General features: G+C 55.9%; 1 protein-coding gene across 1 annotated transcript; it reads right to left on the bottom strand.

Annotated features, from left to right (window-relative positions):
* Positions 1-865: 865 nt before the first annotated feature.
* FBLIM1 (filamin binding LIM protein 1) lies at positions 866-24,048 on the bottom strand. The gene is made up of 8 exons (XM_069477364.1): positions 24,033-24,048; positions 17,587-17,856; positions 11,291-11,478; positions 10,547-10,664; positions 8,679-8,848; positions 6,265-6,443; positions 4,953-5,070; positions 866-1,923 (listed from the first exon to the last, which is right to left on the bottom strand). Exons 2-8 carry the CDS (start codon positions 17,834-17,836, stop codon positions 1,810-1,812), a joined length of 1,137 nt encoding a protein of 378 aa, XP_069333465.1. The 5' UTR covers positions 17,837-17,856; positions 24,033-24,048; the 3' UTR covers positions 866-1,809.
* Between the last annotated feature and the right edge of the window lie 25 nt (positions 24,049-24,073).

Genomic DNA, 24,073 nt, shown 5'->3' with positions numbered 1-24,073 from the left:
TGGTGGTCCTAGAGGGGCCCCTGCAGCAAAGGCTCCACCCTGCACACCCTGCAGCCCACCCCTTTGCTGGTGGCCTGTGTCCAGGAGACGCACACCTGTGGACTGGCCGGTGCAAGTCTCCAGTGCTGGGCGTGAGGAGGGAGATGAGTTCCTCTGTCTGCCAAACCGAGCCCCCGTTTTGGGGGAAGGAGGTGCAGGCACATTCTGGACATTCATGCCGCGGCGAGCAGATTCCCAGCAAACATGTTCCCACGGCTGCTACCAAAGGCCAGCATTACCTGCAGGCGATCTTAGAACACCGACATGTTTCTAATAGTTACGCATTTATTTTCACGTGTAAGAAGAAAAAACATAACTAGTACATCAGCGTGTGGCTGCGTGGATACGTGGCTCAGCACAAGGCTGGAGTTGGAAGTGGGGGAAAAAAAACAGTACATTGATGTAAATGAAATAATAGAACAGAAAGTCCTTGGTTATGATAAAAATCGTGGCGGTGGTCCACCAGTGCTGGCTTGGGACTTGCTGCTCTAAGCTAAGGGCAAGAAGCTGTGCCCTGGGCCGAAGCCCCTAAGGGTTCCGCACAGAAACTGGCCCAGTGCTCGGAACCTGTGGCGGGTGGTACGTGGAGCAGACCCCAGGGAGGAAAGCACGTTTTGTTTAACCTGCTCGTGCCCTACAAATCGGAGCAACAGAAGTGGTTCTCCTTCAGAGGGAAGAAGCATCTTCTAGCGGGCGGGCGCGGTGGCTCATGCCTGTAATCCTAGCACTTGGGAGGCTGAGGCGGGTGGATCGTTTGAGCTCAGGAGTTCGAGAGCAGCCTGAGCAAGAGCAAGACCCACCCCCGCCCCCCATCTCTATTAAAAAAAAAAGAAAAAGAAAGAAGCATCTTCTAGGTGCGGCCTTGTGCAGGCAGTGGTTCCAGGGCAGCCCACTGGAGGGCCCAAGTGGGACTTGGGGGGCACAAGCGGATTGTTGAAGGGACACCCGTCCCCGAGCAGAGCATGAGTGCGTGTGTGTGCGTGTGCGCGAGAACACTCAGCCTCTGCACCCTGTTCCCCAGCATACAATAGGCACTCAGTGTGTGTCTGCTGACTCACTGTAGCACACAGGAGGAGGTGCCAGAAGGCAAGGTGAAGGGGCTACTATGTCCTCAGGTGTCTGGGGACACCGCTCCTCCGGGGCCTGGGCCCCAGCCCCACCTCCGCATGACACATGCCAGAGGTGGGAAGTCCATGGCTGTGCCACCACTAGGTCACATTCTTATACATGTACAAACCAAGGGGAGATGTTTGCTATGAAGATTTTTCTCCTCCAAATGCAAAGAATGTTGTTTCCCATCTTTAAACCTCAACATTTTCAAAAAGCACTTTTAAAGGGACCTTGGAATTTTTCCTCAAACAGCTCAGCCCTGCAAGCCAGGGCTGGTCTCAGCACCCTGCTAGACAGCTGAAGAATCAGTGCCAGGGACCCAGGCACCACCCGAAGATTTGTCCCAACTTGCCCCTCGAAATGGGTCACGGCCAGCAGGGAACTCCGGGTGTGACCCTCATGGTCTAGGAGCCTTGGGGTGCCTGGAGGGATAGAGGAGGAGCTGAAGGTCTGGAGGGCACTGTCTACCACTGCCCCCCTCTGAGCTGGAGGAGGCTCAGCCCCCTGTGTCCCAGACATGCTGGGCAGGGCTGCAGGCTGCTCCCCACTGAGGCTCAGAAGGAAAGTGTGCAAGAGCAGGTCAGGAAGGGAAACCAAGTCAGGGAAGGCCCCGGCCGGGGCTAGTGGGCTGCTCACTGCCCTGGTGCCCGGCGGGTGCGCTCAGCAGCACCCCGCGGCACTCCGCTTCACGTGGCACGGCTTGCAGAAGAGACGGTCGTTCAGCGGGTAGCAGCCTTGGTCCGTGGGCTCCACAGACAGCAGGATCCTGCAGTCCTGGGGAGACAAAGACGCATGTGGACGTGCCCCCGGCCTGGGCACCACCTGCATAGGGGAGGACTCACTGGGCATCCGTGAAAACCAACCGAGGGAGCGAACATACTCCCTAGGGGAAGGAAGGCAGCTGCTCCTTCCACCTGGCCAACATACCTGGGCCAGGTCCCCACAGGGGGAGGCCCGAGGCACACAGGGGCTTTAATCCACATGGAGGTGGGCACAGAGAGAACTAAGCACACTCAGATCGGGGGAAGTTGAGGCTGGAAGGGCCTTAACAAGCCCCCAGCAGCCCTTAGAACCTAAGTTCTATGCGACAGGAAGCCCATGCACCGCCAGCTCCCCAGCCAGGACCAGCCTGGGTGCCACCAGCTGCAGCAGGTATCTGCTCAACGAGAACCTGAGTCTAGTCTGGTCCCTTCGTTTCACAGGCTTGTCCCAGGTCACAGCTGGGTCTGGAGCTGGGACTGGGCAGGGTCTCCAGGCTGAGGCTAGGGGTCTCCTTGTTGTCCCGTGGCCTGCACAGCTTAAACACTGGCACAAACGTCAATATTTTCAATTTTTCAAATCACTAACGGATTTCAGAATGAGGAGCACGGGGTTTTGGGGCCCAGATTTTGCCAGCGTCACCATTTTTCCCCGGGCACCTTATCTGGGCCTCCCCGGCCACAGGCTGGAGGGTGATAGTGGGAGCAACTCATGCCCGGACGCTCTGTGCCAGGCACCCTTTGGAAGCGGCACGGATCCAACCAAAGGGGCTGGTCCCGTACAGCCAACTTTGGGGTCACAGGTGGCCATCCTGACCCACAGAGACCAGGGTCTACAACCTGCCTTCCTCCCTGGCCAGCAGGGTGGGTGCCCTCATGGGTCTCGTCCCTGCAGTGCCACCCCAAGTCTCTCAAGCGCACTCTGGGTCACATGACCCCAGTATCTGCGTCATTCGTAACGGCCTGACGTTCCAAAGGGACACATGTGACTGCTCCTAAATTAGAACCAAGGGGGGGAAACCCCACACTGCAGCCGAGTCTCACAGAGTCTACGAAGGAACCGTGGGGTGGCTGAAAGCTGGCTGGATCCGGCTCAGAAAAATATAGGCTGGAACCACCTATCTGAGCCTCAGTTTCCCCATCTTAAGTGGGGACAAGGAATCCCATCTTGTAAGACACATTAGGATTACATAAGATGATACATATGAAAGCATTTTGTAAGTTTAAAAGCACTGCCTATGTCTAAAAGACTTGTTACCCCTCCATCAATAGCCATAAATAATGCGGACCCCGAAGCAGGTAAGAATGGTGAGACGGGGGCGTGGGCAGTGCCCGGCAGCCCGTTTCCCTCCCTGGAGAACAGCACCCCCACTCTGCTTCAAGAACCTCATCTTCCAAATCGTAACTGCCGGAGTCCAAATTCCACCTTTGGACAGCAGCCTTGGCCATGCCGGCCCAGGACAGCAGGGGGTTTATTTGCTCCCTAGGGGGCTCAGGAAGTGCTGATCACCACGGAGCTTATTGGGGCGATGGTGGTGATAATAGCGCTTGACTTTCGTCACTGGGCTTTCAAGAAGCATTATCAGCTGGACCTTGAACTAGAATGGACCAAGACAACATGATTACAAAGCAATTAATCAGCTTCTCTACCCAGTTCCCTTGACATCCTCAGTGAAAACAGCCTCCTGGGGCCAGTATCTGTTTAAATAAACGTTTAGAATTACTCACTGGCTGAGTAAGAGATTTGCTCTGGGATTCTCCACTTAGGAGACACCCATAAAAGTTGCCACCTTGTCCCCATCAGAGCAGACAGACACTTCAGCGATATGGAGCTGGCAGCAGGAGTGGGAGAGGGTTCGTGGAGCCTCCCCAGCAGGACAGGCTACAGAACTCGCAGAGTCCAGGGGGAAACGAAAACTCAGGGCTCCTGGTTCAAAAAGTAAGCACTTCAGGAAAGCAACAGCAGAGCTTTAAAGCATGTGCAGGGCCCTTGTGATCCCCAGGCCCTATGGGACAACTCCCGGGCATTTCTTGCTGGAATGACCAACCATACCAGCTTCTAACCAGCCTCCCCAGGTCAGCCCGGCCCCTCCCCACAGCCTGGCCGCCCCCCCAGGCTCTTTCCTTCTCTCTGGCCTCATTGCCAACCACACCCTCTGGCCCACTACACTCCAGACAGACATGTGTCTGGAAACTTCCTCTTTCCCTGATTCTTCAGGCTTGCTCACGCTGCAGGGGGTCTTTACAGGCCCTTCCGTCTTTCTGGTCTGCCTTTCCCTTCTCTGAGTATCTGGCAAACTCCTACTCATCCTGCAGGACCCAGTTAGGCATCACCTCCACTACAAGAATGCCTCTGATTCTGCACCCTGGTTAGACTCCATCTTGCCTTCTTGGCCTCAAAGCCGATTTATACATGCTCTTTCCCAGCACCCGGATAGGACATCTGTGCTGGCACCTGCCCAGCATCCCCTTCTCCCTTCCTGTGGCTCACATGGGTCTGCCTCCCTGGCCCCAGGTGTCATCAGTCCTAGCACCTGGCAGCCCCCCGCACGGTGCTTGGCCCAGAATGGGCAAGTAACCCAAGTGGGGCTGAGCAGGGGCCTTCCTGGGACTGTGTGGCTTCCCATCCCCTCTTTCCTTGGGGGTTTCTAACATTGGGAGATGGGAACCTGGGCCCTCTGTGCCTCTGTGTCCCCCCTCACGGAGGATGCCGGCCCCCAGGAAGAGAAAATGAGGCAAACACACAAAAAAGGCAGAACCAAGAGATGGCGGGAGCCCTGTGATCTCACCACCAGGAGCCAACGGGTTCCCTGTCCTGCCAAAGCAACCTGAGTTTGGTCTCTATCATTAACCTAAAGAGTTCTGATTAACAGACTGGATTTGTAATTCTTTCCACTCATTTGTCTCTGCCACGGGCAGCGAGCAATTTGAGAGCAGAGCTCCCACCCCAACTTGTCCCCGTGTCCCAGAACCCAGTCTGGGGCCCGGCCCGCAGCAGGCTTGAGTAGCGATGGCACATCATTGCGTCACCGCTGCTCCACTCACCTCACACCTGTAGCAATTCTCATGGAAGTTTCTTCCCATGCACTCAATTTTGAAGGCGTCTTTCCCATCCCGGGGAATGATGGGATTCTCACAGATGCTGCACACGGGGGCGAACTTCCTGGAGGGAGAGGACCCAGGCGATGAACACAGAAATTAGCTGTCGGAACTGGGGCGGGCTGGCTGTGCACCCCGCAAGTGATTTCAGACCCATTGCTATGTGACTGCGCCTGGAGCCACGGCGTCCGTGTCCGCCGCTTCCTGGCAGGAGCGGGTGGACGGAGCCATGCAGCGAGACCCAGCTGTCCAGGGTGACTGAAGAATGTGTGAATTGAGAACTGTGTTCAGTGGAGCTGGGACCCATCTTGTCTGTCTCGTTTTATAGGTCACTGCCTTTTTTTTTTTCTTTTTAGTTATTTTTTTCCTTTCTTTTTAATAGGCACATCTGTCTCTCCCCTTGGGCAGTGAGCAACTCGCAGGCAGGGACTGAGTCGCACGGTTATCTTTGTGTTCCCAGGGCTTTGTCCAGCCCCAAGGGGAGCCCCAGAGTCAGGTCCTTGGGGGTCTGCACACTTGCCAAGAGCTTCAATACCAGCTGCGGTAAAACGGAACCCTTACTAGTGCCCACCTGCGACACTATGACAGATACTGGTTTTCATCCGCAGTTCCTGGCTCATAACTCCCACCGCCCTTGTTATAACGCGGGCGCTTTCGGCATCAGAAAGCAGCATCTCTCCCCCTCTGATCTTCTCTTGCCTTCCTTTCACCGGCTCCTTTTTCCCCCCAAGGCAAGAATCTGCTCTTGCCTTTCTGTCTTGAGGCTGGCCATAAAGAAATTATCTGATTGTGGGTCATAAGACCCTCATTCCAGAGAGGGTCCTGCCCCAGCCTGCAGGAAGGGACGCCCCAGCAGAAGGGATGCCGCAGCAAAAAGCCCAGAGGAATCTGAATAGGCCTTGCGGGGTTTTCCTGTCTAGTAGTATAAGATCACACCCTTTTGCCTAATCACATTTCTGTAGGGCAGACAGTTACTCCGATCCAATGAAGTCTCCATCGCAGGCCCACGAGGACAGCTCAGAGAGCTTCTGGATAGTTGAACACGTGGGGGCTCTTGGAGGGTGGGGTCACCGGGGAGGCATGGAAGAGCCATACTCCTACCCCTAGACCTCGTCCTACACATCTCTCTGTCTATATGCTCCGTAATATCCTTTATAATAAACCGGGAAACAGAAGGCTCTGGCCCGGCACGCAGGCTTGACTCCTTGATCCTGCCCGTGTGCTCCCCACCCCTCCCAGCGCACGGACCCCTTCATACCTGTAGAAGTCGTCCAGGCAGTACACCTCGTTCTGGCCATCCAGGGCAAAGCTCTCGTCCCCGATGCACCGGGCACAGGCCACACACGTGAAGCAGGGAGGGTGGAAAACCCGGCCCAGGGCCCTGATGACGTGCTCCTGGACCACCTCGCCACACTTGCCACACTTCTCGAGGGTGTCCTGGAAAGAAGGCCACTGCCAGGGCTATCCCATGGGGACACCCATCCCAAGCCATAAGGGTCTTCCGTCTGGCTATCCTCGGGGACCCCGGAGGCCAGGGGTGAAGGAGAGGCACGCAACCAGCCTATGACCACTGCCCCAAACCTCCACCATCGCTTGTAACAGACTGAGCTTGGCACTGCGTCCTCGGCTACAGCGAGGAATGCGGCCATGAAGCTACAGCTGCACTTCTTGTCACTGGGATGTGCTTGAGGCCAGGGTCCACCAGAGCTCTTAGGGGAAATTTCTCCTAAACCTCAGAGTGGGGAAAAGGAATTCCTGGGGGACTGGCTTTCAGCCTTCAGACAGTAATCCTTGAAATTCTTCCCTTTTCCCATTGGCCATTTGGAAGCTCAGAGCTCAGTCCTGTGTTCTGCTCTCAGGAACCACTGCAGGCTCTGCATCACACACTTCTGGGTGCTAAACTCCCCCTGGTCTCCTTGCACTTTCTACTTTGGTTTCCTTCTGTTTGCATTTGCTTATTTTACATTTCACAGTATTATATGCATTCTTTTTTCATTTTTAAATGTTTTATCTCTTTTTTTTGTTTTCATTTTATTTCTTTCGAGTTGGAGGTGTATTTGAAGCATCCTTTTTTTTTTTTAAATTGATCTTATTGTAGTAAGAATGGCTAAATGAGATCCACCTTCTTAACAAGCGTGTGAGTGCGCCACGTTGCTGCTGACAGGTGTACACGCTTTCTTATAACATAGGCTGCTCAAACTCTTTCTGGAATGAGGGCGGATTAGAGAGAGAGAGAGAGAGAGAGATATGACCGAGGCAGAGCGGAGGCCCCGCTAGCCTGTCCACATTTCCTCTGGACGCACCGTCTCTTTCCCCTTCTGGCTGAGCCGGTTCATCATAACCTGGCTCCACCTGGGCAGACATGGGCGCAGCACCCTCTCCCCGCCTCCTGCACACGGCCTTTCTCTCCCCAGCGCCCCACTCAGCTCTCCCTCCTGGCTGCTCCCACCCCTCAGTGCCGCACCCCTACTTGGCTCCACGCAGAAGAGGGTAGGGACAACCCCACGGTCACGTTGATGGGTTCGGAGGGATAAGGGGCTGGCACCTTGCTCCCCCCACAGTGCTCACTGGCTGTGGTAAAGTCATGAGCCTGGGAACGGATTGTTCTGACCGTTCTGGAACCTTCCAACTCCAAACATTCTAACCCCTCCCCCTCAGTCGTTTTCAAACTTCCATGTGCATCGGAATCACCTGAGACACTTGTAAATGTGCAGATGGCCAGGTGCTGCCCATTCACGAGGACAAGGGGAGGCCTGTGCACACCCAGGGGACGAGGCTGTGGTGGTCTGTACGCCACACTGAACACGCCACCGCAAACCATCCAAGGGTCAGAAATTCCAGTACACTGTCATCCAAAGTGGCTTTCACCAACTGCATTTGGGACCCAGAAGGGGTGTGATTCCCCTGTAGGCCACTCATAGGGCCCTTGTGGCTCTGGGTGAGGGAGTGACAAGACCACAGGCAGGCTCCAGGGCCAGACAGGTCTAGGGCACAGCCGCAGCTCCTGGGCCTTCTAGAGTGTGACCTTGTGTGGCGGCTAAGTAATGCCCCCAGAGATCCTAATCCTAATCTCCCCCAGAGATCCAGGTCCTAATCTCTGGAACCTGTGCCTGTTAGCTTGTATGGCAAAATGGACTTTGCAGGTGGGACTAAGTTAAGGATCTTGAGGGATTATCCTGGATTAGCCGGGTGGATCCTAAATGCCATCACAGGTGTCCCTATGAGGGGGAGCCAGAGGGGACATGACACAGAAGGTGGCAATGTGACCACTGAAGCAAGACGCCACACCGCTGGCTTTGGGGATGGAGGAAGGAGCCCAGGAATGCAGCTCAGACACCGGAAAAGGCAAGGAAACGGATCCTCCCCGGAGCCTCCAGGGAGCGCACCTCAATTCTGGCCCAGTGAACCTGATTTTAGACCTCTGACCTCCAGCACTGTGGGAGAATAAATGAGAAGCCACCAGCTCTGTGGTGATTTCTTACAGCAGCCCGAGGACCCTAACACACCTTTGCAGAGCTCCTTCTCCTTGCTGGGCCTCGGCCTCCTCATCTGCGAAACGGGTCAACAGTCCCCATAATACTTCCCAGGACTGTCGTGGGGAATGAAATGACATCGTGTCTTCCCAGAGCCTGGCTCGGGGCCCGGCACCCGGAGGCCGGCCGCAGGGGTTACCTGGTAGCAGCTTTCGCAGAGGGGCCGCCCGTCCTTCTGGTAGAAGCTCTGCCCGGCCAGCTGGCGGCGGCAGGTGCGGCACGTGAAGCACTGGGCGTGGTACTGCCTCTTCATGGCCTCCACGGCCAGCTCTCGGGGGGACACCGTCTTGTGGCAGAAAGCACAGATGTCTGGGGACAAGGAGACAGGGGCTGTCACCAGCCCAGCCTGGGAGGACTGAATCCAGTCACCACCCAGAACATGTGTCGAGTACCCAGGGTTCCGCCTCAAAGCCCTGGGGGGTCCTCATCTGACAAACACAGAGGGTCGTGAGGAGCATTAAAACGGAATCTGAGCAGCCTTTGAAAAGCCAAAATCAAGGACGAAGTGTCAGGACAACCGGATTGTCAGCTGCGAGGAAATAAAGGAGGAGGCTCCACAGCAAAACCTCACACCCAGGTAATCCGAATTTATCAAAGATCTAAGTGTAAAAAAATGAAACCATAAGAATCCTAGAAGAAACCAGAAGAAAATTATTTTATAACTGGAGATAAGGCCTTTCAAAGAATGACATAAAATCCAGAAGCCAGAAAAGGAAGGGCTGAGACATCTGACTACATAAAAACCAAATTTTTATGGATGGCCGGGTGTGGTGGCACACGCTTGTGGTCCCAGCTACTCGGGAGGCTGAGGCAGGAGGATCACTTGAGCCCAGGAGTTTAAGGTCACAGTGAGCTATGATCACGTCACTGCACTCCAGCCTGGGTGACAGAGTGAGACCCTGTCTCTGAAAAAAAATTTTTTTACAGATGACAAAACCCACCATAAGTCAGAAGGCAAATGAGGAACTTAGAAAAAAATTGCAACTCATATCACAGACAAAGACTCAGTCGCCCTGACCGCCCCAGGCAGGTGAACTTTGCATTGTTCACCGTGGGCCCTCAGCGTCCGCAGCAGGGCTGGACGCATGGCAAGCACTTAATAGCTGTTTATTGAATGAGTAAGTAACACGCAGTGCTGCAGAGACCGTGAGGGAACAGGCAGGCAGACGCTGCTGGTGGGAGTGTACCTCGGGACAACGAACAAGGACAATTTGGCAAAAAGACCCAAATTACAGTTGCACCTGCCCTCTGGCCACAGTACTTCCTCTCCTAGGAATTTAATTCACAGGGAAATCTGCACATGGGCAAAATGACCGAAACGCAAGGTGATCCATCTCAGCATTATTTGGTACAGCGAGAAACCACCTAAGTATCCGTCAATAGGCGGCTGGTGCAAAGCATTGTGGTACATCCTTACTAAGGAATACTACGCAGCTATAAAAAATAAGGAGCCACTTTACGTTGTGATGTGCAACCAGATGTGAGATGTACTAAGGAAGGAAAGCAAAGCGTAGAACAGCCCAGTTTGCTACGATTTGTGGGAAAATGGGGAAAGGGGATAGGCACACATCTGTATTTGCTTGTATACACATAGAATATCTCTGGCAGGATATGCAAGACGTCAGCACCTACGCTGCCCATCTGGAAGGAAACTGGGTGATATGAGAAGGCCCCAGAAGGCAGACTTCTCACTGTGTGCCCATTTATACTTTTTATTTTGCATTATGTGAGGGCCCCAGGTATTGAAAAAATGAGAAAAAATTCAAGGCATTTTGGCTATCATAGCGAACTGTGCAGATTAATATGTTAAATGGATTTTAGTTATAAAGGAAAAAAGTTAAGGCAGTAAATATTAAATTGATGCCCAATTATAACGCCCACCACTGTAGTGTGAGCTGGGGTGGGAATGGGGGTCCCTGCTCTCGGAGTTCCCATCTGGAAGCCCACGCCGGCCCCACAAGGGTCCCTGGGGACCACCCCAGAGTCCTTCCAGCCCCGTGCACACACCTGTGGATGCCTCTCTCTCCGGGAAGTCAACAGGCTCTGATGGGGGAGGTGGCAGTTCCTGCTCCGTGGGCCCGAGGGGACCAGGCGGAGGCTGGACTGGAGGTCGCTCCACTGGGGTCTGTGGGGACACAAAGTAGGGAGGAGTCATCCAGTGGGGACCTCATGCAGCCCTCCAGCCCTGCTCCTCACCTGGGTGGCCCCAGGCACAATTAGTCCCAGGGTATCGAGGAGGAAACCGAGGCCCAGAGAAGCAAATGACCCGTCTAAGGTCACTCAGTGGGAAGGGTACAGTGGCAGCTGGAGCCCGGCCTCCTAGCTCCTCGCCCTGGGTCCCCTCAACAAGTCAAAGCTGCCCCTTCTACTTGGACGGAATCTCCTGGAGTCGGGTTCTCCCTTGGACGCTGGACCAAGCAGACTCAGCCCTGGCCCGGGACCTTGCCCAGTTCCACAGCGGCCTCTGCTAAGGGCCCGGGATTAAGAACGGGTTTCCCATGCAGCATGAGGGACTCAGTCAGACACACGGAAACGTCTTCCTCAGGGCCAGGGTGGGTGCCCAAGGGGAAAAGGGTGTGGCTCCCCTCTCCAGGGACCTTGAAATGCCCGACCAGACCAATTTTTACCAGCTCGAATAGGGCCTGCCCTCCACAGCAGAACAGGCCAGACAACTTCCAGGCTTACAATCCCTGAAAGGCCCAGAAGGCCCAGACCCCCCCCACACCCAGGGCACCAGGGGGTTGGCAGTACCTGTGGTGGGGGCGGGGGCGGGGAAGGGGGCAGGTGCAGCTGCTCTAAGTCCGAAATGAGCGACGCCCCCATGGGGGCAGGGGGCTCCTCATCAGGGGGCAGGTACGCCGGAGGGGGCGGCGGGGGCGGCGGGAGGAGGTCCACGTCTGCGTCCTCACCATCCAGGGGAGGAGGCGGCGGGGAGCATCCTGCAACCAGAAGGGAAGAGCGTTGGCCAGAGCCTCCGCAGACAGAGATTTCTGCTTCCCCAGAGGGCCGTACAGCAGGGTGGCGAAGGGCTCAGATCCGGGGCCACCCACACCTGGGTCCCATCTCTGCCTCTACCATTGACTTGCTGTGTGTGCTCAGGCAAGAGACTTAATCTCTCTGAGTCTTTTTTTTTTAAATTTTTTTCTTTTCTTTTCTTTTCTTTTTTTTTTTGAGACAGAGTCTCACTTTGTTGCCCGGGCTAGAGTGAGTGCCGTGGCGTCAGCCTAGCTCACAGCAACCTCAAACTCCTGGGCTCAAGCGATCCTCCTGTCTCAGCCTCCCGAGTAGCTGGGACTACAGGCATGCGCCACCATGCCCGGCTAATTTTTTCTATATATATTTTAGTTGTCCATATAATTTCTTTCTATTTTTAGTAGAGAGGGGGGGGTCTCGCTCTTGCTCAGGCTGGTCTCGAACTCCTGACCTTGATCGATCCACCCGCCTCGGCCTCCCAGAGTGCTAGGATTACAGGCGTGAGCCACCGCGCCCGGCCTCTCTGAGTCTTAATTTGCTCAGTTGGGAAATGGGCTTCAGTCCCCGAATGCTGTTGAGTACTGAGATGATGCAGTGAGTGGCTGGGACACATACTTCAGAACCATTAGCATAGAGTTGGTATTTACACACACACACACACACACACACACGCGTAAACACAGAGAGAAACGGATCGATTGACTGAAAGAAATCCCAGGGGTCCAGACTGGGTACCTGCAGGGATAGTGGCTGCACCTGTCTGTTTTCCTTGACTCCCTCTTTTCAGCTGTGTTCCGTCCTGGGCGGTTTTAATGTCTGGAGAGTTTTGCTTCAATGCCCCAGTGGGCATTGGGGTTTTGAAGGGTATTAGCAGGTGAATATCCTACACCCATCGTTCAATGCTGCTCTGAACTTCCCAGGCCCAGTCTTTGGCTGTGGTAACAGTCAAGAGGCGTTGGGGCAAGGGTCAGTCGTACTCTGATCAGCATCTCTCAGCATTTTTAAAACAGCTTTATTAAGATATTTACTTTCTGTCTTGCAGACGTCCCGGTTCTGGCGGTTTCACGTAGGCACGCAGCAGGGCTCTGAGCACGGGAGCTGCAAAAGCGTCCATGACGCACCCCTACGGGCTAGAAAGCCTGAAACCGCCTGCTGGAAGGCCTAGTTCAAGCACAGGCATGACCAGCCCCAAGGCTGTGGCTCTCCGGGTGTGGTCTCTGGACCAGCAGCAGCAGCGTCCCCGTCCCCGGGAGCCTGTTAGAAATGCAACTTCTCGGCCTGCCCCAGACCTGCAGGATCCGAAACTCTAGGGATGGGGTCAGCCACACGGAGCTCAAGACACCCTCCAGGTGCCACTGATGCTATTCAAGTGTAGGAACCACCACCCTAATTAAATAACAGACTCAGCTAATGACCATCAGGTGTTGAAAGCATTAGGCCAAAGGCTGACGGGGAACTTTCTAAGGCAGGGTCAGGCTGCCAACACCTGAACCCTGGACCCAGGAGACATCAGGGGTCTCCTGATTCACGGACACTACAGGAAGCCATGGGCACCTCCTATGAAATGTTCTTACCAAAAAAAGTCCCAAGAACAACCCTCAATCTAATCAAATCTCTGGAGTTAAGTTCCATTTATAATAAATTTGGGTGACAGAGGGGCAAGTTGAGAACACAAGGAAAGAAGCAGTGGGACAAATCCAACATGAGGGACAATCTACAGAAACTGAACCTATTTCTGCAACAAGTTCATGGCATGAGGGAGAAAAAAAGGGGGACTTCTCTGGAACTAAGAGACTCAATACGTATTTGTGTTGTTCAACGGTGGCCACACATAGCACTTGAAACGTGGTGAGCCCACACTGAGGTGTGCTGTTAAGTCTTAACATGGAAAAAAGAATGTAAAATGTCTCATTAATAATTTTTATACTACTCAGGAGGCTGAGGCAGGAGGATTGCTTGAAGCCAGGAGACCAGCCTGGGCAACATAGTGAGACCCCATCTCTGAAATAATAATAAGAATAATTTTTATAATGATTACATGTTAAAATGATCATATTTTTAACATATTGGGTTGTATAATATGTAACAATTAATATCATATTTCTTTTTACCTTTTTCAATGTGGATACTAGAAAATTTTAAATTACGTATGTGGCTAGTTTGTGACTCGCATTCTATTTTTATAGGACAGCACTGGTATAGACTTTATCTGGATTCTGAAATGAAAAAATTGATCACCTCATTTAATTCTCCTCATTTTGTAGATGAGGAAAGGCTAAATATTCCACTGAATTATACAGCTGAAAAGAAAGACTAGGCATTACATAAACCTTTCAATCTACTACAATCCAGCAGTTCAAAGACATTTTTATGACAATCGGGGAAGATTAATTATGGTCAGAGTACCAGACAATCATAAGGCATTCTTATGTATTTTGTGAGGCATTGTTTGGTGTCGTGGTTATGTAAGGAAACGGCTGTATTTAGAGAAGCACACTGACGAATGTCAGGCTGAAATGCCACGATCACTGGGGTTTCCTTTAAAATACTCAAAAAAGAAAGAGACAAAAGAAAGAAAGAAGGAACAGATGAAACAAACATGGCCAAATGTTGACCGTCGCTGACACTGGACGTGGGGCGTGCAGGGTTCCTTGCACTGCTCTCTCTAGTGCCACGTGTGTTTGAAAGCGTCATAAAGCCACACACCCACGTGGACCCCCGGCAAACGCACTGGCACAGAATCATTTCCATGACTAGCACAGCTTCACTCCTGCTCCCAGGCAGAGGGTTGGGGACAGGAGCGGCCCTGGATGATAAGGACTCATCAGGGGCGCAGACTCTCAGGGGCTCCTGCCTCAACCCCAGGCTCTTTCCTCTGTGCAGGCAACATCACTATCCTAACTGCCACCCACCAGGCTGCCCCAACAAGGGGCTGCCCCGTGCCCCTGGGGGTCAGGAGGGAAGCCTTAGAGAGGGCCTGGGACCACGCCCGTGAAAATCCTCCGTCCACTGCCAGTACAGGGCGGGCACTGCTGATAGTGCCCCAGGGAAAAGGGGCACCCTGGGGACACGGTGCACACCTCCTGTCCCTGGGGCACAAGTTAGGCCAGGCTCCGGGAGCTCAGAAAGCCAGAGTCGCCCATGGCAAGCAGATGAAAGTGCCCAAAGCCCCCCGAGCCCAAAGACCTGGGCTCTGGCCCCATTCCCAGCTAATTCGCTGGGGCACCTCTCTGGGCTCCAGGGTTCTTAGCCATTCGCCAAAGACAACGCCTCCCACCCCCTCCTACCAAGGGCTACAGGGACTGCACAGCTGGAAAGCTTGCTCTAGACCTGTGGTTCTCACACTTGGGCAAGGGACAGAACCACCCAGGGGGTCTGATCAAATGCGCATGGCTGGGCCCCACCCCAGAGTGATCCGGCAGGTCTGGGCGGCCCTAGAATCCGCATGTCTGCAGACATGCTAAGTTCCGGGATGATGCTGGTGTGGCTGGTCCAACGGCCACACTTTGAGAACTACTGTTCTAGCCCAAAGTCTCACCTGCTTGACACCTCTGGACTAGAACAACAGCTCTTAAAAGTGTGGACCCCAAGCAGAGCATCAGCGTTACCTGGAAAGGAATAAGAAATGCAAATTCTGGGCCCCACTGCAGACCTGCTGATTCAGAAATACCCGGGGCGGGGCCCGGGCTGCTGCGTGGGAACAAGCCCCGGGTGGTGCTGATGCGGCTGGAGTGTGAGAACCAGGCTCTCCAGGGGCCAGTGAGTCAGGGGCAGATCTCAGAGACGCAGCAAGAGTGCTGAGGCCTCTCCCCAAACCTGCCTCAGGTGCAGGGCCCCCAGGCCGTGAAGGGCAGCAATGCAAGAGAGAGAAGCAAGGGACCAGGACCTGAGGCCCAGGGCAGGTGGGCAGAGAGGGGGTCCCCGAGCTGCATGAGGATAATTGGGAGGACGAGCACCAGGTGGGGCGTCAGACGGGCAGCCTGCTGCAGAGATGGCTTCAAGCAGCCGGCAGGTCCCCAGGGCCCCAAGGCGCTGCCAGGGCCAGCCTTTGTGTTCTGCAGTCAGACCAGACTCATGACCAAGCTGCTCACTTGGAACTTATCTCACACCAGCGAGACCCAAGCCCAGGACTCCCTGCGTCCTGATGAGGGCAAACAATTGGCAGACACCATGCCTGGCCGGCCACGCCGACCAGCGACTGCTAGACCAGCCTTCCCAAGGACAGTCTGACTTATTCCCCACACTCTTGGGATCTTCTGCCTATAATTCCAATAACCCATGAAAATGTCCCGGAAATTCTGACATCCAAACTGTATTTCCACCCACAGGGGACATAAGTTGTTTCTTCCCCACCAGATCACACGTCCTGATGTGTGAATTTTGTCAACATGGTCCTGGTTCTCCTACACGGAGTGGCAGCTGGAAGGAGCCTGTGTTCTTGGGATGTGTGATTGGGAAGGAAAGATCAGTTTAGCAGGTTCTGTGATTGTGAAGAAGCATGTCACTCTGTATCCACTCACTGCCACATGTATGTGTCTGTGGGCCCCTGGACTCCTTTCTTGCCTCCAGTAATTGGCAGTTCCCGTTGGTCTTTAGGTGGTTTCCATGGTGATGATGGACAGGGCTGCCCTAGTCTTGCTCTGGGACAGCAGGACACCTGATTAGGCACCCAGGGGACTCTGGGGGCTCAGCTGCCATCCTGGGCTGGCTTCTCACCCTTAGCATCCCGGCACCATGTCACTGCAGCTGGGGCCCTGTCAGATGATGAGCCACCCCCTGCCCCAGGGCCCTGGGCTGTCACCTTCCTCACCCTTACCCCACCCAGCAGCTGAGCCCATCCATGGGAGAGGCAGGGAAAGATGCCCGGAAGGTGCCCTGTCACCATGGCAACAGGGCCAGCTCAGACCAAGCACAAGGTAGGATTCTTCACACAGTATTTGTTTTGTGACTGATAGGCCACACACACGTTCAAATCTCCATTTTCCAGAAGAGGAGACTGAGGCCCAGAGCAAGCAAACGGCTTACCTAAGATCACACAGCAAGTGAACGAACAGCAGAGCCCAGGAGAGAATAAAACCACCTTTCAGATTCTTCAACTTGCCAAATTCATTCCTTCCTCAGGGCCTTTGCACTTGCTGTTTCCATGGCCCTGTGAGCTCTACCTCCCCCTGGTCAGCGCCATCATGTAATTGAGGTCTCTGCTGAAATGTCACCTCCCCAGGGAAGCCATCCTGATCACCCCTTAAAAAATTGCACCTCTTCAGCTCTTGGCTATGTTTTATTTCATTATAGCACTCATGTCTACCCAACATCGTACATTATATTTTCACATCTCTGTTTCCCCCACTAGGATGTAACCTTGTCTCTCAGCACTTTCTGTGTGACAGGTGCAGGGCTAAACTCTTTACATATGTATGATTTCATTTAGTCCTCATAACCACCCTCTGAGGAAGGTACTATCTTTTTTTTTTTTTTTTTTTTTTTTTGAGACAGAGTCTCACTCTGTTGCCCAGGCTAGAGTGAGTGCCGTGGCGTCAGCCTAGCTCACAGCAACCTCAAACTCCTGGGCTCAAGCGATCCTACTGCCTCAGCCTCCCGAGTAGCTGGGACTACAGGCATGCGCCACCATGCCCGGCTAATTTTTTTTTTCTATATATATTTTTAGCTGTCCATATAATTTCTTTCTATTTTTAGTAGAGGTGGGGTCTCACTCTTGCTCAGGCTGGTCTCGAACTCCTGAGCTCAAACGATCCGCCCACCTCGGCCTCCCAGAGTGCTAGGATTACAGGCGTGAGCCACCGCGCCCGGCCCGAAGGTACTATCTTTATCCCTATTTTCCAGATTAGGAAACTGAGGCCCAGAGAGGTTAAGTGGCCCGCCAACATCACATAGCCAAGAAATGGAGGAGCTGTGATTCATACGCAGGCAGGTGAGTTCTAGAGTTTGCCTGGCGCTTCGTAGGGGCTTGATGAACGAATGAGTGAATGAACCAATGGCTCTGGAGCCTGCCCTTTCCTGCCCACCTGAGTGCTGTCTGTGACATGGTCTTCCTTGAAGTCCCCGCCCGCTCTTACCTCCGTTGGCGAGCTGGGGTGGGACAGCTGGCACCGTGGCTGCAGCCCTGCCAGGGGGTGTCCAGGGGCTGGGCCTCCCCGCCGAGCGGGCCCCGGGTGCCTTCACGGGGGCAGGAGCCTCCCAGGGGCGGCCGCGCCGGGCCTCACAAGCTGCGCGCTTCACTTCCTCCACCACAGCCACGTCACGGCGCGGCGGTGCCAGGGTGATAAAGACAGACGAGGCCACCCTCTTCTCAGGCTTCGAGGCCATCGCTTCGGCTCCTGGTGGGGCTGGGGGCAGAGCAGGGCTCAGGTTCAGGCTCCAGCAGGGCTCGGGGCACAGGGGCACATTCCAGCCGGACACAGACGCCCCCCCGGGCCACGGAGCCCTCTCTGCCTGAGGTAGCTCAGCCACCCCACCGTGCCAGCCGCCCAGCGCAGCACCCAGCCCAGCCAGAGCGGGGGAAGAGGACACGGGCCCACCAGAGGACTTGGCCACAGGATGGGACAAAAGTCCTGTCTCCCTAACCTGCTCACCTGGGAGAGAAAAGGGCAGGTCTGCCCACCTCACCTTACAAATGATTACTTTTCTTCGTCTGAGTAAAGTGAGGAAGGAACGGCCCAGCCCCAGCCTGGCTGACTGTCCCCCAGCCCAGGGCCCCGCCTGCCCACTGGGCCACACCCAAGTGACACCCCTAACGGGGATCTGGATTCTCCTGGGAGAGCCTCAGTCCCCAATGGGGGAGGGAAAGAGAAGGGAAGCCTCAGAGGTCAGGGCCCGGCTCTGGAGGCGGAGGGGGCAGGAGCACAGCAAGGGCGACCTTTCACCAAGGTCAGCTGGCACGGAGCCTGCGGGCACGTCTTGTGCATCAACTCCCAAACCCTCAGGCTGCCGCGGGGTAGGTACGATTACCCGTCTCATGGATGAAGAAACTGACACTCAAGAGAGGTGAAGGCACTCGTCCAGAGCTGGGATTTGAACCCAGGGCCCGTGCTCTCGGCCACTTTGCTTGCTCTGCTCTGCTCTGCTTGGCCCTTTCAGCCCAGCCCACAGCCAGCATGTCTTTCTCTGCCTTCCAGAGCCAGAATCTCTCACTCCAGCCGACTCCAAAACCATGGCCTTGGATCAGGCCCAGGCTGGGAGGGGCGGTGGCCGGGGGGCGGGGCGGTGGTGGTGGTGGTGGTGGTGGGGAGCTACCATTTCCATGGTCTCCAGCCTCACCTCCTAACCCCTAACGCCTATCTTTCTGGAGCACAAATCTTTCTCCTCTACTCAAAACCCCTCCCTCCATGGCTCTCCACTACATCAGGATAAAGTCCAAATTGCTGTGGCATCAACCTCCTTGAGAGCACGTGGACCACTCCTTCCTGTGTCTTTCTCTCTTACTTGCCTTGGACTGTTTCTACTATGGTTTTTTTTGAGACAGAGTCTTGCTCTGTCATCCTGGCTAGAGTACAGTGGTGTCATCATAGCTCACTGCAACCTCTAACTCCTGGGCTCAAGAGATCCTTCTGCCTCAGTCTCCCAAGTAGCTGGGACTACAGGTGCATGCCAGGACGCCTGCCTATTTTTCTATTTTTTGTAGAGACAGGGTCTTGCTCTTGTTCAGGCTGGCCTCGAACTCCTGATCTCAAGCAATCCTCCCTTCTCAGCCTCCCAGAGTGTTAGGATTACAGGTGTGAGCCAACACACCTGGCCTGTTTCTACTATGTTTTTCCTCTCCTGCCCCCCACAGGGTGAATTTCAGCCTTCCCTTAGAGGCCCAGCTCAAACATCACCTCCTCCAGGAAGCCTCCCCTGAATCCTGGCTCCCTCCCAGGGCAGTTGTGTGCTTCCACGGGGAGATGACAGCCCCACCACAGGACAGCCTGGCTCACTAGCAAGTGTCTGACCCCAGCTGTGTCCATGAGGGCCGTGCACAGCGCAAGGTAGCGTCAGAGTGTAGATCCGGGAGCAGGATGGCACCCTGGTAACAGGAAAAGGCCGTTTTCTGTCTCTCAGGGTTCCAACAGACAGTCGCCTCAGGGGCAGAGGCTGAGGTGGGAACACCAGGGGGTGAGTCGGCCACACCCAGCTCGGGAGTCCTCACTGGGCACCACCCGATTGTGCCCAGGGCTATCTCACTCTGTCTGGGCCACCGTACATGCCCCGAAACCCAGTCCACAGGTATGCGGGGAGGAAACAGGGACCCAGAGAGTGAATCTCAAGAAGTGGGGGTGGGTGGGGGTGGGGCCCTGAGGGACCCTAACGGTGGACTCGGGAGCCCAACGGGAACTCATAGGTCCCAAAGCGTGTGGGCCGCTGTGGGCTCCCTTGGTGACTGATGGAGAATAATAGCAAAAACAGCGACACGTGCTCCCAAATTCCTCTCCAGTTGATTTGCACGTTTGGCTATTTGTACAGCTCAGCCTGACAATAAAATATCTGTTCTGAAGAAGAGACCAATATGTTAGAAAAGACCTTTACAATTTTTTAAAAAAATACTTCTCTTTTGTTTCTGGTTTTGGAAGTGACATTTGGAAGTATATATACTTATCCTGGCTGTGATAGGCTTTAGTTTCACACTTTGTTATAAGTTTAAGAATCTATGTTTGTAAATGATGTTCAGAGCCCATCTGAAATTTAAGGAAGAAAGATCCAACAACGGCACTTGTTTACCAGGCACTTGCTTCGTGTCACGCACTGGGCCGAGTGCTCACCTAACTCTCAACCCAGCTGCAAGGAGGGCCGCAGTGCCCAGGGCAGTCATGACAGACTCCGAATTCTAATGGAGCATCATTCAGCCTGGAAGTCCAGGGTGTCCTCGGACCTTAGACGACACACCTTTTCTTCCTTGGATGGCACAAGGTTCCCCAAATTCCCAGGCCTGTTCTCACCCCGGAATGGCCCAATCTGGCCTGGGTATTCTGTGGTCAGTGCATTCTGGGCTGGTCCCACATGCCCCCCGCACCCCCCCCTCCGCCTCCTTCCCACCCAGCCCTGACCCTATGACACTCCTCCGGGAAGTCAGATCTGCCCGGTTTCTCGGAAAATGTTCAGCACTGAGGCCAGATGTTCACAGCTGGGCAGCACCCCCATCTCTCCCAAGCGGTTACTGCAGGGACCTCAGGCCCCAGGGGAAGGGACTGAGCTGGGGAGTTTCAAAGCCCTGTCACGTCCCACCGGGAAAGGGAGCCTCAGCTTTCCCCTAGTCACTCTGTATAAGCTCTCCTTTGGGCAGCCACCCAGCCAGCCACGCCCAGGGCACCCCCACCCGCCCCCACCCAGGCAGAATCAGAGATCCAGTTGGGTAAGCGGAGAAAGTGGGAACAAAAGGAAGGAAAGTCATTTCCTGTCAAGGGGAAGGAAGGAGGCTGGGATCCAGCCAGCCGGCTTTAGGCTGCAGCCCTGGGGCACGGGATGCGGTGCTGAGGGCGAGGGCCCCACCCCCGGTGTCCCCTTCCCACTCCTTATTGTCCCCTCCAAAAAAACCTCTGGAACCACCTCTAAGCTTTGTTCTTTAATGACTGGATAAAGTAGTGTGTTTGGGTCTGGAATTAAACTTTGCTGGAGGTGTGGGAGGGACAGTGTCCTAATCCCCCCACCAAACACAGGGGACCTTGCAGCCTTGGAGAGGGGTCGCTCACCCTCTCTCCCACCCCAGGGAACCAGTGGGGGCACAGAGCTGGGTTCACACAGGGCCCTACTTCTTTCCTGCTGGGTGACCCTGAGCAGGTCACCAAACCTCTCTGGCCTGGTTTTTTTCATAAAGAAAATAATGAGTCTGTCCTGAAGGGTGCTGGAGAGGATATGAGGGTGTTCGGGACCTTGGCACTTGGTAGGTGCAAAGAGGACAGCTGGTTAGCCCCTGGGGGAGAGGAGCAGCTCTGGGGATGGGCTCCGCCGGAGGGTCCCGGGAGGACATGGACTTAGCTGCCACCATTATTAAGAGCAGGAATCTGGTCGCTGCCCCAGCCTCTTCCCAGGGTCCTCAGGTCTAGGCCAGGGGAGGGCGGACCGCGGCACACTCCTGGGGGTCGCCTAGTCCCACACCCTCCCAGCCCCCGACGGGCATCTGAGGCCCAGAGGGGGGCAGCCCGCGGGCCCTCCTTCCCCTCGCCTGACCCTGGCCGGGAAGAGGGGCCCGGAGCTCCCTGGAGCTCCGGAAAGCCGGCGCCCTCCCGCGGGCAGCCAAGCAGGGCGGCTGGCCGGGTCACCGAGGGGCGCCGCCGGGGACTTTAATTCGATCCATGTGCGGGACGCTGTCCTCTTTGTGAGGGAGCTTCCGCCCTGCGCTCCCGGTCCGGTTCCCCGCTCCGGGGCAGGGACGCGACCCCCCGCCGTGCCCCCAGCCCTGCCCCCTCCCCCTCCGCGGACAGAGACCGAAGGACTGGGACAGAGGACGTTAGGTCAGCACCCCCCGCTCCAGGAGCGCCGGGGCTGGGGTCCTGGCTGGGGGCCGCGGTGGGCTCTGGCCAAGGGCTGCCCGGGCTGTCACCTGTGAGCGGCCGGGGCAGGGACGGAAGGACGGGACCCCACCCCACTTCCCGCGCCCGCTTACCTGGGCCGCCCGCGCCCCGGCGGCTCCGATCGGACGCGGAGCGAGCGGAGCCCGGAGCGGAGGCGCCTCCCGCCCGCCGCCCTCCCCGCCCCCTCGGCTCCCTCCGCCCCGCCGCCCCGCGCCGCCTTTACCATAAAAGGTGACGCTCCAGGGGAGGGGGCGCGGGATTCCCGCCCCGCCGAAGCCGCCCCACCTGCCCCCCCACCTGCCCGGCCGCGCCCCGCGCCGCCCCCTCCCCCTCCCTTTGTTCCCTCGACCACTCCTCCTCCTCCCCCTCGCCCAGGCCCGGGTGGGCGTCCTCCCTGCGCCCACTCCCCATGTCTTTTGTGTACCGCGAGGGGTCCTTACCCTTCTCTTCCCCTAGGTCACCTGGGTTGGCCGCCCCACCTGCCCTGTCCAGGGAAGGGGGGTGCTTACACCCCGGTTTGGCCCTGGGATCTGCGAGGGTCCTAAAAGTCAGGCAGACCAGGGTTCCATGGCCCTGCACTAAGGTGTGACCTTGGGCAGTCACTCCACCTCCCTGAGCCTCAGTTTCTTCATCTGCAAAATGGGGGTAAGCACTGCCTCCCTCTCCAGGGTGGTCTGAGGATAACAGGTGATAAGGACAGTGAGGCACACAGTCAGTGGTCAGTATCTGCTGGGTTTGGGGTTTTTCCAGGGAGTGTCCTTGATTTGCTGTCTCCAAAAGTCACCTGTCTCAAGCCCTCTGCAAGTGGGTGCCAGTGTCCCGGGAAACAGGCCCTGTCGCTGACCCATCGCTGACCCCCCTCCCTCCACCTCCTGTTCTCCCCCAAAGATGGGGTAGGTAGAACAGGAGCCGGGAGGGGAGGCAGAGCCTGGGCTGTGGGGCCGGGGATGGGGCCGGGATGGGCCGCCTGGGTCCCTAGAGGCCTCAGGAACATTGTGGGAAAAGGAATCTGGGTCTGATTCAGAGGCAAACAGATTGTTCTTTTGATTAAAGCCACAGTGGCTGGGGCCAGAGTGCGGACCCAGTGCCATCTGGGGGGCAGCCAGGTGGGATCTGGTGCTCTGAGGCTGCCGTCCCCCACCCCACCCCGCCAGATAGCTCTGGGCTGCTCCTGAGGGGCTCACGTTCATGTGGGGGCACAAGAGGGGGTGCCTGGACCCTCTGCATCCCTCACCCACTGATTGTTGTCCTTCCCGTCCCTCTGGTCACCCCCTTTTCCATTTGATCCTCACACCCTGGCTGCGATAACAGCAGTGGGGGGCGTCCTGGGTGCTGGAGCCCAGCCTAGACCTTCCCCTTCCGTCCCTGCAGCAGCCCTGTGCACCAGGCTGGTTGTTCCTGTCCACAGGGAGGACACTGAGGCCCCGGGAGGCTTAAGGCCACTTGAGAGGCAAGTGACACAGCTGGATTCAAACCAGACCAGTGTGTGGGCCTGGGCACAGGGCTAAGCTGGTCCCAGGGATGGGCACTCTGCCACCCTTCACAGATGTGGAAGCCGAGGCCCAGAGAGGTGACCAGAGTGAGACTGGGACTCAAGGCCACCTGAGCCCCTGGTCAGCTCAGTCCCCAGCTGAGCAGTGAGGCCCCCCATTCTGCAGCACCGTGTGGACACTTCCCTATGCCCTCTGCCGCGAGGGAGCCACTGGCCGCCAGGGGTGGGAATGACCTAAGGGAGGAAGGTGCCACCCAGGGCTTGTCAGACACTGTCGGCTGTAGTGCCCCTTTCAAGTGCCTGGTGACCCAGAAGCTCATTTAAGCAGATAAAATGGAGCCCCCCTCCCCCACCTCCATGATGTCCCTGAGCCACCTCACTGCACCCCCAGGTGGGACAGTGAGGCACCAAAGGGTTGACTTGGGGCCTTGTCCAAGGTCACACTGACTCAGTCTAGGACAAGGCCTCCTTGGTCTGCTCCGGGACTGTCCAAGGGGGATGTGGGGGTCCAGCTGCCTCCACTCACCTGCCGTCCAGCAGCTCTGGCCGCCTGTTCCACCTCCGCTG

This window comes from Eulemur rufifrons, chromosome 8 (genome assembly GCF_041146395.1).
Source record: "Eulemur rufifrons isolate Redbay chromosome 8, OSU_ERuf_1, whole genome shotgun sequence".
Lineage (NCBI taxonomy): Eukaryota > Metazoa > Chordata > Mammalia > Primates > Lemuridae > Eulemur > Eulemur rufifrons.
This window is presented reverse-complemented; position numbering and strand designations above follow the sequence as displayed.

Coding starts and splice junctions, on each gene's coding strand:
- FBLIM1 (XM_069477364.1), bottom strand. CDS start 17,836: ATGGCCTCGAAGCCTGAGAAGAGGGTGGCCTCGTCTGTCTTTATCACC. Junction 6,444..8,678: donor TCTGCGAAAGCTGCTACCAG/GTAACCCCTGCG, acceptor CCTTCTTTCCAG/GACACCCTCGAGAAGTGTGG. Junction 5,071..6,264: donor TGCCTGGACGACTTCTACAG/GTATGAAGGGGT, acceptor CTCTCCCTCCAG/GAAGTTCGCCCCCGTGTGCA.